The sequence below is a fragment of the Dipodomys merriami genome, unplaced genomic scaffold (assembly GCF_024711535.1).
Source record: "Dipodomys merriami isolate MVZ:Mamm:240054 unplaced genomic scaffold, mDipMer1.0.p SCAF_355, whole genome shotgun sequence".
In the NCBI taxonomy this organism is placed as follows: domain Eukaryota; kingdom Metazoa; phylum Chordata; class Mammalia; order Rodentia; family Heteromyidae; genus Dipodomys; species Dipodomys merriami.
Window position 1 is genome coordinate 805,112 of NW_027205104.1, and position 17,343 is coordinate 822,454.

At 45.9% G+C, this 17,343-nt stretch overlaps 1 protein-coding gene across 1 annotated transcript in view; it reads left to right on the plus strand.

Annotated features, from left to right (window-relative positions):
- The window catches only part of LOC138804086 (E3 ubiquitin-protein ligase parkin-like), an 849,159-nt gene that overhangs the window by 559,161 nt on the left and 272,655 nt on the right, over nucleotides 1–17,343 (plus strand). Inside the window, exon 6 of the mRNA XM_069988358.1 lies at nucleotides 7,472–7,587. Within this exon, the coding sequence (XP_069844459.1) occupies nucleotides 7,472–7,587 (116 nt within the window). The remainder of the gene's footprint in view (nucleotides 1–7,471; nucleotides 7,588–17,343) is intronic.

Below are 17,343 nucleotides of genomic sequence, written 5' to 3' on the forward strand. Positions count from 1 at the left end.
GGAGTGAAAATCTAAAAGCTGGAACCACACTGTAGCAGCACATCAGTTGATCATCAGTCTCTGCATTGCAGGTCATCCAGATCCACATTCTCCTGGAATGACCAGTAATTCCAGGTGTGTTAGCTTCCCACCACGATGACAAAATGCAGGAGATAACTAACTCACAAAGAGAAAGGATTTGTCTTGTTTCATGGTTCAGGGGTTCTTGTCCTGGACTGACTGAGCAGACTAGGGGTACAGGTGTGGCGTGCGCTAGATGAAATCAGGAAATCTGCAAACGAGGAGAAGGAAGGAGCTGGAGTCCCACAATCCCCTGCGCGGGTGTGCCCCAGTGACTGCGGACCTCCCGCCAGACCCCACCGCCTAGATTCCACCAGCTCCCCGTACTGTCCCTGGGGACCACGTCTAATACCTGAGCCTTTGGGGGTCACTCAACCTCCTAGTGCCCCTAATGTAAAACTTACAAATTCAACATTTTTGTTCACTTTTGATTCTGCCATTGCTTTCTCCATCTTTCCACCTGGTGAACCTTAACTGAATGCGAAACTGCCTTCTAGAGCAATGTGAGCAGCTCCCACCCCTGCTGGGCTTATTCTTTTCCTGCCCATGGGCTCAGTGCTTAGTCACCTGCACCGTAGCTCACAGGCATCCTTCCATTCAGGGCAACGTCTCCCTTCCCGGCTCTCCTTGCCTCTGTGCATTGCCAGCCTCCAGGGCCCAGGAGAAGTCCATGCCACACTAATTTATTTTTGTTTTTAATTATCAGGGTGATGTACAGAGGGGCTACAGTTATATAAGTAAGGTAATCAGTACATTTCTTATCAAATATGTTACACCTTCCCTCATTTTTCTCCTACTTTCTCTCTCCCAATACCCTCCCCAAGTTGTACAGATCATTTTCAACATACTGACTTGTGAATTTCGCTGTTACTTTGGTTCTCCCCTTGTTTTTTCTCACCATTCTGTTGTTCCCCTTCCCTTCCCTAATTCAGGTAAACGTATATGCAATACCAGGTACCAAAAATCAAATACAGTGACAACAGGGGAAGAACATACAAAAGAAACAAGAAATGATATCGTAAAAACAACAACAACAAAGAAAAATCTCATGTCCATGTCTTGGAAATAAGATGATGCCTAGCATTATCTTATATGGTCACATGTACGTAGCTATTGAGCTATTTTGCTCATCCGCTAAGATTATCCTAGACATATGTCATTTATTGCAAATAAGGAAAACCATGGGATCTGTGTTTCTTTGGGTCTGGCTTACTTCACTTAATATGATTTTTTCCACACGCACACACACATATCACAGTTTCTTGATCCATTCATCTACTGAGGAGCATCTGGCTTGGTTCCATATTTTAGCTATGGTAAATGATGCTGCAGTAAACATAGTTGTGCTGGTAGCCTTAGTATGGCCTTGTTTGTGGTCATTTGGGTAAATGCCCAGTTGGTGAAAAGCTAAAGCCATTTCCTCTAAATTCAGGAATGAGACAAGGAAGTCCTCTCTCACTACTCTTCTTCAATTTCATATTAGAATGCCTAGCTAGAGCAATAAGGCAGGAGGCAAACACTGGGAAAAAATAAGCCTGGAAGAAGGATTATAACTGAGGGTAAAGGTGACTAAGCTAACTGGTTAAGCATGCTGGGCCAGGGTACCAATCATTGCATTCAGTTCTCTCCCTATTTCTGCTTCTGTTTCTTTTTCATCTGAGCAGTGGCTTCATTCTGGGGCAGGTGTCTCCCTGTGGTTACCTGGGAGGGCAGGGTGGTATCCTGGTTGACTGGCCACAGTGCCTGGGGTTGGAGTACAGCCATCTAAATGTACTTTAGCAATTACCTGGAGCAGTGTATGAGGACTTCCATTTTGTCTGAGCAAAGCCAACTCTATAAAGTCATCTACTAATGCACTTTGTGAAGGTCAATAATGGTACACTGCCCTTCAGAAGTCACTTTTAAACATCTTTATTAGTCCCCATTTTATTCTTTGGGTAAAACATGCCAAATTATGGCTGATGGACATTTCATCTATAATAGACTTCTGGTCAAAGAAACTCTAGAACTTAGAGTGCCAACCCAGGAAGGAAAGATAAGGGCTATTGGATTTTTAGCTTTGTTTTGAAATTGGTTTTGAAACAAAAATTATTCTTAGAGGAATAAATCCCAAGAACATTTCATTGTATTTGACATTAAGGGTAACTGTAGTAAGTCTATGTGGATTTAGTTATATACAAATTTCAGCAATACTGAGTCTTTTCGTTTGGGCTGAACTAAAAGTGGTATTAATAACCAAAATAAGTACTGTATATGGTACCCTAAGGGTCATTAGGCTATTTAGCGGAAATTTTAGACAATTTATATTTCAGAACCATAATCATTTATTTATTGCTTTGGAGACCAAGAGGCATTTTGAATTTAGAAATTTTTACATTTTAGCCAGATTATGTAATTGGTGTGTTTCAACTCTGAAGCATTCCCACGAGTGTCTATACTCTATCATGTTTTTAATGAGAAATTTGGGATGGAAATATGAATGTTCGCACTAAGTGAGTAAGTAAAGGCATGAAAACGGCATGCGCCTTCATCTCAGGCTGGTTCGTCTCAGACCTCACCATACGTAAACTTCAGGGCTGATTATCTGGGGGGGGAGCTCTGCATCTTCCAAGTCCCTTGGATTATAGGGTTTATAAAAGGTTTTTTATTGTGTGTTGAGCACCTTTAACTGCTTGGTAATAAAATCTAACTTTAGAGCCACATTTGAAATGTCACAGTAATAGTACTGAAACACGGACGGCAGGCCGTGCCGCCAGACGCGGGAAGGAACCATGGCCACGGTGTGGACTGGCAGCCGCTGAAGGCCGGTCATGCAGATTGGAAGTCTGGCTTTGTTAGGGCCGGTGTGCATGCAGGTGGGGTACCTGCACAGGTGTGGGGGAGGGTGCAGGTACGTGTGCACGTGGGGAGCGCACATGCGTGTGTCCTGACTGGAAAGCTTGGGAGATACAGCTCGGCCCTCCAGGGTTCGGCAGTGGGTGAGGAGCGCGGCGGCCGGGACCCTCACAGTGTGACAGACTGTGTCCCCTTTGTGTAGAAACAAATTGGTTTTCTTCTTTTCAGATCATCGAGAGGCTCGTCCACATCCTGCTAAGAGAAAGCAAACTTACTCTAGAACATGACGACTATAGAACATGGCGGCTGTAGAGCATGATGGCAAACTCATTAACTTTTTGTTTGTTAATCTAGGTGCAACCTACTTTTGAAGCTGGCTTTGCTAAATTAACAAAGTATGAATCTAGCAAGGTGTAGGTATTCTGAAACTGCGATGATGACTTCCAGAGTTTATCCCTGCAGCGCCAGGCTCTGCAGCTTCCCGCTCAGCAGAGGGGCTGTAGTGATGCTTTATTGAACGCGTTTTAACTTGGGTAACGTTAACACTTTAATATTAACATGGATGATGAAACTTCTTAATGGAAAATAATATTGAAAACAGAGTTAAAGATATAGCTCAGTGGTAGAGCATTCGCCTAGCATGCCTGAGCCCCTAGGTTCTATCCCAGCACAGATAGATAGATTGATAGATAGATAGATAGATAGATAGATAGATAGATAGATAGATAGACAAAAAGCATGAATACATACATACATGATAGATGATAAATACATACTTGAGAGATACATACATATGATATACACATGATAAATGATATATACATACATGATAGATGATATATGCATACATGATTGATAGATAGATATCTAGATAGATAGATAGATAGATAGGTAGGTAGGTAGGTGGGTGGGTGGATAGCTTTAAGGGTTGGGTGTTTCCGAGGGTGAGTCAGCAGGGAGGAGCTGTGGCAAGCTTGCTGCCCTGGGGTAGGGCCAGGATGTCCAGGTCTGTGGGAGGCTTTCAGATTGATTTGTGTGGCAGGTGACTGTGAGATCCTCTTTGCTGTATCTGATGGGGCTTAGTGCTCACTGATCTCATGGGCAATGGCATGTCCTTGTCTCTCCGGTTAAACTCACTGGAAATTGAGTGCATAATCTTCGGACAGGTGTCCCTGAGTTCAAAGTCAGCGTGCACAGACCCTGGATATTCTGTGTGGTTGGCCTCACTTGCAGGGCAATGCAGGAGCACTCCCTTTTCTTCATGGAGGACAATCCAAATGTTATCACCACCTAGGAGTGGCACGTGAGGATTCTGCATGGGCCTCCCCGGAATGGAGCGCTGACTTCTTGCTGGACCTTTCTCTCCCAGCACTCCCTCCATGGTGACCCGAGGTAACATTGCTGCCGGACCCCCGTGTCTACTGCCGGACCCCCGTGTCTACTGGAATGGAGCAGCGCCTCTAGGCAGCCCGGCCCTTGGGCCTACTGTGGCCCCTCCCCCCCAGTCCCACCTGAGCTGTTTCTTGAACCACTTTTGGGTCCAAGAGTTCCCAGAGGCCCGGGCTTTCTGCTGGACCTGTGTGGACTCTGGCTGGATGATCCCCTGGCTCTGGATTCCTTGATTTTCTTAAAAGTCGATTTTTGCAGATAATTGCTTCTGAGGAACCCTGCACCTGCCTGGGAGAAAATGCTCACCAGCAGGCTTCGCGAGGAACCCAGAGAGTCCTGAACAGAAGTCCTGGAAAACCTCCTCGCTTCGTGTGTGTTTGGCTTTATTGTGGGAAGTCTCACTGTTTGTAGATTTGCTAAGGAATCGCTCTTGAAGCCAAGACCTTAGTAGGATGGAGAGGGGACAGTTCATAGTATCTGTTTCTGCTCATCTCAGGAAGGAGGCGCTAATGACTTTGGAAGGGAGAGCTCCTGCCTCTAGTGTTATCCAGTGTCACAGTCACGCACCTTCTTACGAAGTTCAGTCCAGGCCCTGGGCTGTGCGTCGCTCACGTCTGTGTTCCCACAGGGTCAGAACAAACGCTCCTGCTTCTGCCTGTGCTGACTTGGACAGCGCCTTATCCTGGACCCAAGGTCTCCCATCCTCTGTGAGCGTCCAAGGCTGAGCTTGCAAGCTGGGAAAAAACGCAGATCCTACATAGCTCTTGACAGTTCTTCTACAAATGGCATGAAAAGGCCTTTCATAAGCCATGTGCCTGCGGCTCACGTCTGTCATCCCAGCTGCGGAGGAGGCTGAGATTGGAAAGACCAAGGTTCCAGGCCACCGGGGCAGAGAAGTCCATGCGATCCCACCTCACTGGAAGAAGCTGACTACAACTGTCATTCCAGCTTTGATGGGAAGCCTGAAAAAAGTGAACTGTGGCCCAGACACATATCCATCCAGGAAGCAAGACCTGATCTCAAAAATAACTGGAATTGTGATTTCACAGCAGAGTGCTTGCCAGCAAACGCAAGGCCCTGAGTTCAAACCCAATGCCACCAAAAGAAAGAAAACCAGAGGAAACAGTGAAGAAAGCACTGAAGTTCACTGATGACCAGACATTTTAGTATAGTTAACATTCTGTATGTTAGTTTAATCCCACTGTATGAATTACTAGAATTTTCCAGATATCTGTAACTTCTTACAGCACCATATACATCCATCCCCAGTGAAAAAATGCTTAGGTTCTTATCTGGCTGCCTTTTATCTGCTGTTAAAACAATATGTGACTTGTTAGCTGAACATCTACCAGCAGGTTCCTTCAAGTTAAGAAAAATACAAATACGTCCCATCTTTCTATCTTTATGTGAAACCTGTTTCCAATGGGGCTGCCAGCTCAGCAGTTTTGGAGGGATGACTTTTTGTTCCCAATGAAGACCTTTTACACGTCTGCAGGAGACAATTTTAGCTCAGTATGTTTCCTAAGAGTCAGTCACGAAGTATCTTAAATCGTCTCAACACCCCGGAGCCGGCCCTCAAAGGATCTGCAGCCTTTCCAAAGGGTGATTGAAAAAGCTGGTGTGTCAGGTTCAGAAAAAGAGCCACGCCCGATCCCCACGCCAGCCAGGATGCAGTTTCCATGCTGCTGTAGGGAAGCGTAGCCTGGACAGGCTGGTGCATCTAGGAAGAGGGTCAACGGGCCGCACCTGGGCGCGGGCTTGCGGGAGGAGGGTTGACAGAGACACCTGCCCTGGAGGGCAGCAGGTGCCGGCTGACTCGTGTTTGTGAGTCTTACTCACCCTGCCATGGACGTTGGTGTAACGGAGGGGTTCAGAGGTGCTCAGCCTGGTCGTACCCCCATCGCCCTGCAGCTGGTAAGAAGCAAGACATGAAAAATCCTTGAGCACTCCCAGAATTTGGGAAAATCTGGAGGTGGGCCAGCTGTCCAGGGTGGGCCCAGCAGTGGAGGAGAGCAGGCCTGGCTGCCGGTCTCACCCGGCTGATGGAGGACGGGCCTAGTCAGGCTTCCACGAGGAGAGGACGAATCAAGTGGGCTTCCGACAGGTGGCATCTGTCAGAGGAATATTCTAATTCCTCGTTGTAGAAGCCATTTCTCACCCCCAGCCAGATGCCAGACGGGGTCGGGGTACAAACCCGAATAAGGCATTCCACAGATTCCCCATCCTGCCACACTGGCTGGCTCTCAGCAGAATCCACCCTTGCCGCTCATTTTGTAAATAAAGTTTTATCAGGTGCGTTTGTGCCCCGTGCCGCTCGCATCGCTGGTGGCTTAGCCCCCAGGGCCCACGGAGCTGGAAACGGTGAACATTTTCTGTCTGGAGCTTTCCGTGGAAGTGGGACACCAGGCCTGGGGTTTGGGGGGAGCACTCTGCTGGCTGGGTGGCTGTGTTGAGGGGGTTGGCAGCACGTGCCCGCCGCTGGCTTCACCTCTTACAGTGCCCGTCGTACGGGTGACCACTCCAGCAGAAAAGGCAGCACTGTGACCCACCGCCGTGGCATATATAGAGATGTTTGCACAGGACGCAGAGCAGCAACCAGCTTGACACGCGCTGTGTCTGTGAGCGGAAGGAAGGGTGTGAGGATGCACACTGACTTTAGAACAGGAAGGAATTTTTAATAAGTAAACCGCATGGTGATCAGGAGAGCACCCTCTATGTGGTAAAGCTGAAGTAAGCGTGGCTGGGGAGGATGTGGCTGGGGGAGGACCCCAGAAGGTGGAAGGCACGTGGGAACACGTGCGCAGGGGTGTGTGTGGGGGGAGCCAGGCCTCCGGGAATTCTGGGAGGCTGAACTCCCCACACTCTGGCCTCCTGCCCCCACGCCTCCCTGCCGTGAGTGCTCCTGCACCGTGTTGGGGTTGCTCACCTCACACAGTGTGGCTCCCCAGCCCCCTTCCTCCTCCAGACCTGCGGCAGAGAAAGTTCTAGATTCACTCTAGGCCGCCCGGGGTGCCTGCTGAGCAGCTCCAGCCGACAAAGGTGTTCTTTCTCTGAGAGGACTGCTGCTGATTGCTTTAACTCACGCCGCATGACCACTTGCTCTCTTGCCACAGAAATCCTTGACTGTCACCGTGTGCGGAGAGGGAAAAACGGCCATTGTTTGAGGCCATGTTTCTCTTGCTTTCAGGAGTTTTTCTTTAAATGTGGAGCCCACCCGACTTCCGACGAGGACACGTCAGTGGCTTTGAACCTGATCACCACCAACAGTCGGGACATCAGCTGCATCACATGCACAGACATCAGGTAAGGCTGGGGAACAAGAGGCCTTCTGGCCGCTTGCCCCTCCCCGACCTTCACGGTGGCCTCCTTCCTGCTCCCATGCTGTCCCCCCTGCAGGTATGTTTAATGTGGCAAAATGGTTTAGGAATGGAATAACAATGTATGGACACTCTTTGTGACAGTGCTTTATGGCCCATACATTGTATTGTAGAGACATCTCCCGCATTCATGCCTTTGCCTGCATTCCTACTGACAGTTCACGTACATGTGTACCCCCAAAGCAGGGACAGGTAGATACAGACAGAATGTGGAGGTGGCATCCTGGAAGAACAGGGCGATGCCAGGGGTGGATTAGGAACCCAGGGCAATGCTGGAGACGCCGCGCCTGTGGAGCACCAGAGGGAACAGCTGAGGGCCAAGCTCCTTACGCTCTTCAGCTGCACAGAGTGAAAACAATTAGCTTTAATTCATGTTCCAGGAGGTTGATTAGGAGGAGGCCCAGAATGCAATCGGTCCTGATTTTGGCTAGGAAATTGTAGTAAAATGCCAAAATGAATTACTGAATAGAGTCAAAGGATGATCCGTTTCATACCTGTAAGCAAAATCAGCCCTCATCATGATTGGTGTGGGCGGCCCTCAAAGTTCCTTTATGATTTCACGATTAGTGTGTATTAATACTTGTAGCACGGCATTTCTCTTCTTTAATAACTTTGCACGTCAATGTTGATTAAAAAAAAAAAAAAGAAGCCTAAAAGCCTTAACAACATCTGTTGACCAGACTGGTTTCCAGAAAGGAATGCAGACGGCAGGCTTCGCTTTGTGCGGTGTGCCGAATCACTCTGGGAGAAGCAGCTTGCTACATCCACCTGCAGTTGTCAGAGGACAACTTCTAAATATTTTGCTGCAAGTCAGAGGGCAGCCCTCCAGCCAGCATTTACATATGCTCCTTTAAGATCCACAAAGAGGCCATGCAGTCGGGTGGCGAGGCTCAGGTCTGTGGGAGCACAGGCCTGTTCCCCGCTCTGAGCTCCGCTCTCACATCGATCACCCGCCATGTGGTCCGGAGGAAATGGCCCATCTCCCTATCCACAAGGCAATGATTGCTAACAAATACGATGTTTGCTAGTATTACTTTGGGGTGATGTAATAAACAGAAACTGCTCTATTTTGTTAAACTTAAGGTCATTTGTATAGAGTCAACCATTTGATGGAATTAAGTCCCTTCTTGTTCGAACAAGGGCAATGGCCTCCATGTGGGAAAGGAGGCTAGGACTCTCTGCCTTACTTTGATGGCATTGTAAGTAAGGATGCCACACTTATGCAAGAGGATCCTTCAGTATGATGGGTGGCAGGCTGATAAACATTTAGGGTTTTTTTTCCCTTAGTTTTTATTTTTTTATTTTTTATTGTGAGAATACCGTACAGAGGAGTTACAATTACATGGGCAAGGTAACAAGTACATTTCTTATCAAACATTGTTGCCTCCTTTTTGTTTCCCTTCCCATTCTCCCTCCCCTCCCCCCATCCTTCCCCTCCCCACCAAAGTTGTAAAGTTCGTTTTTCGACATAACGACTTGTACATCTCATTGTTGCAATGGGTCCACCTGTATCCCTAGTTGAACGATTTGTTTTATCCTGTGTTTGTATATGCTTAATACATACCTATGTTGTATGTATAGTTTCATGTTCACATTGGTATATTAAACAGGCCAAGTTTTCTCTGCTATGAAATATTCCATGCAAACATTTTTTAAGATACTTAGAGAATACTTAAGATACTTAAGAACCCTAAGATTCTACCCTATAGGAATGCCCTGTTTCTCTATTGCTGATCATTTAGGCTACTTCTACTTTTTAGAAATTGAGTAAGACTGACATCCATACATTTTTATACTAATAGAGATGTGCAGAAATGTGTAGTGATGATCATATTATCTGACTATAAAGTTATTGTGTGCTCTGAATCTCAGCATTCGGTTATGTGAGTGGAAACAATGGCGATAGATGTTTTTCAAGTTCTCAACATGCATTGCCGCATTTCTTTCCAGACTCATGGTAGACTATGATTGCCCATGTCTGTGATAGCTTTTCTCTGCATCTTATCTGGTACTATGTCTATAGTTTTAGTGGCAAATATTTGATAAAAGAAAGTCCTATTAGCCGGGCGCCGGTGGCTCACGCCTGTAATCCTAGCTACTCAGGAGGCTGAGATCTGAGGATCGCGGTTCAAAGCCAGCCCGGGCAGGAGAGACCATGAGACTCCTATCTCCAATAAACCACCAGAAAACCAGAAGTGGCGCTGTAGCTCAAGTGGTAGAGCGCTCGCCTTGAGCTGAAGAGCTGAGGGACAGCACCCAGGCCCAGAGTTCAAGCCCCACAACCGCCAAAAAAAAAAAAAAAAAAAAGAAAGTCCTATTATAAATATTTGGTTGTTATTAGTAAGTTCAAACATTTCCCATTTGCTTATTTGCTATGTTCTTGCTGTTATTTTCATTGTGAGAGAATTTTATGAAACTTTCTCCATTCAACACCTTTAGAAAGAATACACAAAGTAGATCTAGTCTTAACAATTACTTTCTTAGTCATGAATGATAGTATCAGTGTGTCATTTAGGGGTAAAGTTTATTGGTTTTGAATTTATATTTAAATATATTCCTTTAGTCTTCACTTGAAAATTCATATCTTTCTGAGGTCAAGTTTGAACAGATCTTTTAAAATTTATGTTTTATGGTTGTTTATTCATTTTGTATGTGGATATTAACTATCTGCTGCTGATCAGGCTTTTGATGCATTTTTCTATATAACAGATTTACCTCTGAGTATTTTTTGGATGTACATCTTATTGAGCTCATGCAGGATTTTTACTTATTTTGTGCTCTACTGGCATACGTTTCGCTTTGTAGCTTACTGTCTCGTTCATTTACTTTTTAATAAGGACTCTAGTAGCCCCTCCCCCTTAGAGGATAGAACTTCCTGAAGGTATATGAGGCCCTGCAGGTCAGTGGGGAATCCAGCCTGTCCCTTCTACAAAGCTACAGTGGTAGCTGGACTTGTTCTCTGTCTACTCGGTGCTACTGGCTGGTAGGCTGAGCTTTAGGATTGAAAATGTAATGAGGTAAACAAAAGTAAGGCACCTGATTGAGGCCTGGGAAGTGCAGGAAAGGAAGGAGAGCAGTGGGATTTTTAGTATTCCTGGGCCAGAACATGTGGAGCCTCGTGACTTAGACCTGGGCAAAGCCAAAGGGTCCCTTGTATTCTCTCTCTAACGCATGTATCTTGGGACTCGCTCTGTACCTGTGTCCCTCAAAGAACAGCAGTATTTCTGCACCTTGAGTATCATGCAAATGTATTCCTGGAAAAGAAGTTAATGTCAGCCTTAGAAACATACACCACGGGCTGGGAAGGTGGCTTAGAGGTAGAGTGCTTGCCTTGCATGCATGAAGCCCTGGGTTCGATTCCTCAGCACCACATAAGCAGAAAAAGCCAGAAGTGGCACTGTGGCTCAAGTGGTTGAGCACTAGCCTTGAGCTGTAGAGCTGAGGGACAGCGCCCAGGCCAAGAGTTCAGGCCCCACGACTGACAAAAAAAGGAAAAAAGAAAATCTTTACCATCATAGCAGTTGGCAACAAAAGGAACACAGGAGAACAAAAAAATACCATCCCTACGCTTCCCCATGCTACTTCTAAGCCTGCCTGCCTGCCTGCCTGCCTGCCTGCCTGCCTGCCTGCCTGCCTGCCTTCCTTCCTTCCTTCCTTCCTTCCTTCCTTCCTTCCTTCCTTCCTTCCTTCCTTCTTTCCTTCCTTCCTTCCTTCCTTCCTGCCTGCCTGCCTGCCTGCCTGCCTGCCTGCCTGCCTGCCTGCCTGGTCAGCATTCTTTCCTCTATTCTCATTCCTCCATTTGCAGAGGGAAGGGGAAACTAAAAATAACCATGGTTGCACAGTGTAAGTATGTTTTAAAACCCAGTCTCCAACAGGGCATTCAACCCCAGCAATGTTCCTACTTTGTAACGTCTCTCAATAATTCCAGTGGAGACTTAAGGTTTTAATGTTATTGCTGTTTGTAGTAAATGGTTTAATAATTTTCTCCCCTTCAAATTCATCTTAAAAAACTTGATTCAGCTTATTGAAGCCACGCTGCCTCGGATTGCAGACTTAAAGGGTTTACTTGGGTGTGGGGATTAGCCAAGATTTATCTTGCATTGTACTTGCTCCTCTAACCCAGGGGATGGTGACTAGAGCATCCTGTGACAGTATGCTGTGTCCACTCATCTCTGTCCACTCAACAAGGGCGGCTTGGCCCCAGGGGCCCCCGCTGTGTGCCCTTTGGAAGCCTGTGTTATGTCGTAAACTTCTTTTGTCAGCTCCCATTTTAATTGGGCTCAACTATAGTTGACATGTCTTTGGGATTCAAGCGTCAGTTCTTTATCCAATTTTTGAGACCCTAACAGTAAAATCATAAGCAACCTTTTTTCCCTAGCACTTTGGGGTCAAATGGGACCTGATCATTTTCTGTAGTCATCCGGTTCTGGGGGGCGTGAGCAGAGACTCACCTCAGATCAGATAAAACTGACTGCTCTCTTTCTCATGGGTCTTTTCAGCAAGTGATTTTGCTGAAGGATTTTCGTGTCTCCCACGCAGTACCGGAGCCCTTGCTGTGTGCACACGCATCTCTCCCTTGATAGGGTGCCATCTCTGGGCACATTCCCAAAGAACGTTGCTTCACACCAGGGACAAAAGACAGCTTCTTCCTGTAAGTGTGGGGCAGTCCGTGTTGCCGGGAATTCCACCCCACGTCACGGGAAACGGGAGTGCTTTCTAGAGGAGAATGGAACGTCATAACTTCGTAAGATGAAAGGGGAAGCCTCACCCTCTGTCTTCTAGTCTGAAGCAGGCTGTCCACACTGCCCACACCCTTGGGAGTGAGTCCTGTCGCTTCTTCTGTGAGTAACGCTCTCCTGGGAGTGTGGCACACCCGTCTACGCTGATAGAAAGCTGCTCTAACGCCTCCTATATCCCATCCTTTGTCCAAACGTTCCATAAAAATATAGTTACCTTTCCTCCACTGAGGTTAAAATGCAGCTTTGAGGCCTGAGATTTTTCTGTTACATCACTTAGAATAATTTGGACTTCTCCCTCATAGAGGAAGAACTTGAGATTAAAACATTAAAAAAAAAAGTGACATCTGCTCTTGCCACAAAGAAGGGGTTCAACCAACCAAGGTGGGTGTGGCCTCCCGCGTTTCCTCTGAGCGCACCTCCCTCCTCAACGAAAGGCAAGGCCAGCTGTCAGGCTGGAGGCAGGTTTCCACATGGACAGGAAATGAGCAGTACAGTTGAAGCGGGTCCCAGAGACAGGAAAGAGCCAGACTTCCCGATCCACCTCCTCCACCTTCCCCCAAACAGCAGAGAAACCCAGAGCTGCACCAGCGGCGTCTGCTCTGTGAAACTGCAGGCAGCTGTAAGGGCCAGGCCCAAAGAGCCTGCTTCCCCAGCAAGCCAGGCGGTGCTCCAGCCACGGCCCAGCACCTCTTCACACCAGAGACATTTAAATACATGTGGGCTAACGAATTAAAGTAAGACTGTGTCCTGAACGAAGTTCACCAAACTGAAAGCAAAGTCTCTCCCTACATAATGCCCTCCTTGTAGAAATCCCTTCTGAATTTAATGCAATCTTCCAAAAGAAAATTAGATAATAAATAAATTGGTTAGAAATCAAAGCAGAGTTTCAAGGAGCTGTTAGGAATCGAGGGGGAGTCCAGCCACTCCAAGCCATACAGCGCGCATTACCAAGACATATCGTTTGGGGTCATGTACTTAGGAAACTATAGAGGAAATATTTTATCTACATTGATAGTTTGAAATGTGAACCAGGTCCGTTTTAATGTCAGTGCGTGACCTTCATTTCCCCTGTGGTGAGCCCTGCAGATTTCCACCGGAGCCGCTGCGTCCTCGGGTCTGGGGGTGCTGCAGGTGCCCGCGCATGAATTTCACATGCTCTGCCTTTCCACCCAGCTGTCACTGTGGGTGCCCAGCATCCCCGCTGGCAAGAGGAGGGCGAGATTGCAAATCCTCCCAGACCAATTTTCTATCTGTTAAGGTCAACCTTGCATGGTGTAACCGGCTGGAGCTGAAGCAGTTCATTTTCTGTGATGGGTGTTGAGAAAGAGGCAGCTTTGTTCTTGAAGCATCCAAATGGTCCTTGCTGCAGATTCAAAGACAGCCGCACGCCTCTCTCTGTCTCTCTGTCTCTGTCTCTCATTAAGGTGCATTTTCATCAGAATGATTTTATGGCTTGTGCATTTCAGTGGCAGGGTTTTCTTAGGGTTTTCTTTGTAATTTGCAATTGTCTATAAACTGTGTGAGAGAAAGAAGTTACCATTGCAAAAATAAAAAGGTCTGTGCCCATTCATATCTCTAGATAAATGTTTTTAACTGCTAGGAGGGCACTTTTTGATGATTAGCAATGATATCATCAACCTTCAGCTCTATAAACATCCGGCGCAAAGCTATTATTTCTCATGACATTTAGAATTAAGTATTTGCAGATTTGTCCTTTGTGGTCTCCCCAGCTGGTAGAGCTATTTGCAACAAAATAAGCAATCCTCTAAAAAACTTGGAGTGCTAAATTATTTATTGAAGCAAGACACATGGTGTGTTGATTTTTGTCCTTGTTAATTGGACAGACTCTGTGTCCCACATCTCATGTGGCAGGGGAACCTTGAGCGTTTCCAGCGGCACTGACAGTTTCTGCTGTAGTTCCAGAAGAGCCTTTACACGGTGATACTACTGCAGACATGGCCGCGCTGGCCCTCATCTGTGTCACGGGCAAAGCATCTGTGGTCTTCAGTACCTGCTGGGGAGATCTCAGGAAAACAGGCAAGGGCAGGACAGTGCATGTGGCTTATCTCCATTTAACCTCCAAAAAGGCAGAAGTGCAGCTGTAGCTCAAGTCGTTAAGTGCTCACCTTGAGCAAAAAAGCTACAGGACAGCCAGCACCCAGGCCCTGAGTTTAAGCCCAAGCACCGGCACATACACAAAAGAAAATTTTGAACTTCAATCTATCTTACATCATATATAGATATTATTATTGATGAAATTTAAGCTATAGTATAAAAATTAAAACAATAAACCTACCCATAAAATAGGGCATTATCTTTATGACTCTGGTATAGAGGAAGATTTCTACATAGACTGCGCAGGGGTCTTAATGAAGGATGAGAAGATGTACATTCAAGTCAGGACTCCAGCCAAGGACACCATTCAGGGAGAGAACCTGCAAGTCCAAGGGCAGGATGGCAACACAGGTAAGTGTTGAAGGGCTCAGAAGGGGGAAACAACACAGGAGAAAAAGGCAAACCCTTTCAAAAATGGTAATCCAAATGACTAAAGAACATAGGAAAATCAGATACGCTAATTAAGATCACAGCATGATAGTATTACGTATCCAACAAACACCTTCAAAACATTTATAATCACTAGAAATTCTATACATACATGCATATATTTCCTCTTCGTGTATTGCTCTTATGAACATCGACTAATGCATAGTTCTAGAGTAATTAATAAGTGGCACAAAGAAGCTTTCTGGTAAGAACCCTCTGAGTACTATCATGTACTTTCCACTTCTGCCCGGCTCCAGGCCCTCCCTTCCTCCACCTCCCCCCATCTTACGTCACTGATTACAGGGAAGTGCATGGTCTCTGATTGGAGACGGAGGCAGAAATGGAAGGGGATGGTAAGAATTTCACAAACAATCTTCCTAGTCTGTGATCACTGAAAGATATAGCTCAGCCAGGGAAAGATAGTTTGTGAAATTCTTGCTCTTTCCTTTCAACTTGAAATATTGTGCGACCAATGCTGGGATGTCCGGGAAGTCTTTGTAAATAAAATTTGTCTCATGCCACCAACCCCAGGTTACCCTTGGTCACATCACAAGACTGGTCTGGGACAGTCCCAGTATCGCTGGTAACAATCAGTGTTACAAGTAGGGACATATGAACATGCGTCTCTGCGCTGTTCTCCATACTCGTTAGTGAGAAGCACAAGGGACAGGCGGATCGTGCTCCAATAGAGCTGCCACTCAGGTCATTGAGGACTTGCTATTCCGTGTTCCTACCTTCACAGACTGACTTCGATCCCCTGTTCTGACAGCGCACTCTATTCCCAGAGAGACAAATTGACTTTCTGTCCCCAACAGGCTGCAGTCCTCTGTTGTCCTGCTACTGACCTGTTTGCCAACAGTGACTGATTCTCACTCCACAACACCTTTCCCATTTTGATGAAAATGGTTCTCCCAGACAGTCTCTCCTGGGGAAGGCTTCTCAGGACCACAGACGCAGGCTTACTTACATCATCAATCCAAACCTTCTTTATATGTCTTTAGCCTGGGATCACCTCTAAACTTGTAAAGCCTTTGAATATGATTTGTCCCCACAACCAAAGAAGACTGTCTCCTTTCCTGTTCATTTTCCTTCTTAAGGTTTATGGATCTTTTTAGTTAGCCTGCGATGGCCTTGCCGACCCTCAAGATGTATGGATAGCATTATGGCTAAGGATGCCACTTGGAAGACAGACTGTAAGGGTATATAACTTGATTCTTCACTCACTACCTGTGTTTCTGGACCAAAGAAAGCCCTTGGTGCAGTGTTATCTGGCGGCCAAGTGAATCCATACACAGAACATACTTACTGGCAGCCAAGTGAATCCATACACAGAATACACTTACTGGCGGCCAGGTGAATCCACACACAGAACACACTTACTGGAGGCCAGGTGAATCCACACACAGAACACACTTACTGGCGGCCAGGTGAATCCACACACAGAACACACTTACTGGAGGCCAGGTGAATCCACACACAGAACACACTTACTGGAGGCCAGGTGAATCCACACACAGAACACACTTACTGGAGGCCAGGTGAATCCACACACAGAACACACTTAGCAAAACATTTCACGTCCCAGAACAGCAGGTCCAGCTAGCACTGCCCAAACGTACAAATACACCTTGGGAGTGTGGTAGAAAAAGTACCCAGTTCTAAAGCCTTAAATTGTAGGCACACAAGTCCAGTTTGCTCAGGAAATGAAATGCATTTGTGTCTGGACTAAGTCCCTTGTGGGGAGGAAGTAAGGGGCAGACAGCTCTGGACAGAGCTGTGGGAGCATCGTCCCCCTGTGTGTACACATGCAGTTGTTGCACTTGGAGCAGATAAATCATTGAGCACGCTTTCCTAATGTTTTTTAAAAATTCTCAAAGTTTATAAGTTATATGAATGTTCCTTGAAAATTTTAGATCTCTATATAAATATAACATCAATTGCAATGTTTATTATTCTTTTCCTTTTGAGAAATATATGTGTGTATATATATTACATATATATATATATATATATATATATATATATATATATAATAGTTCTTTTTAGAAATGACAAACATCCAAATGGGAATGTCTAGCAGTAAGTATCAGCTCAAGAGGAATATTTTGAGAGAGGAGGGACCAGATTCCTAAATGCAAATGTTCTTAAATATTAGTGAGAGGAATAAAATGGGAGCATAATTACCTAAGACTTAACTGTGACACATACTGGCCCTTGCTGACCCAAAAGTACTTTGGAAAGAAAGAAAGAACTTTATCAATGTCACTTTCAGTAGAGCTTAACTTCCCAGCTGCTATAAAAGCTATGACAGAGACATGTTAGGGCTGAGTCTTCCAGAAGCAGAAATCAAGACAGAAGTGGGTATCTATGATCTTTTAAATTTTTTATTGTGAAAATAC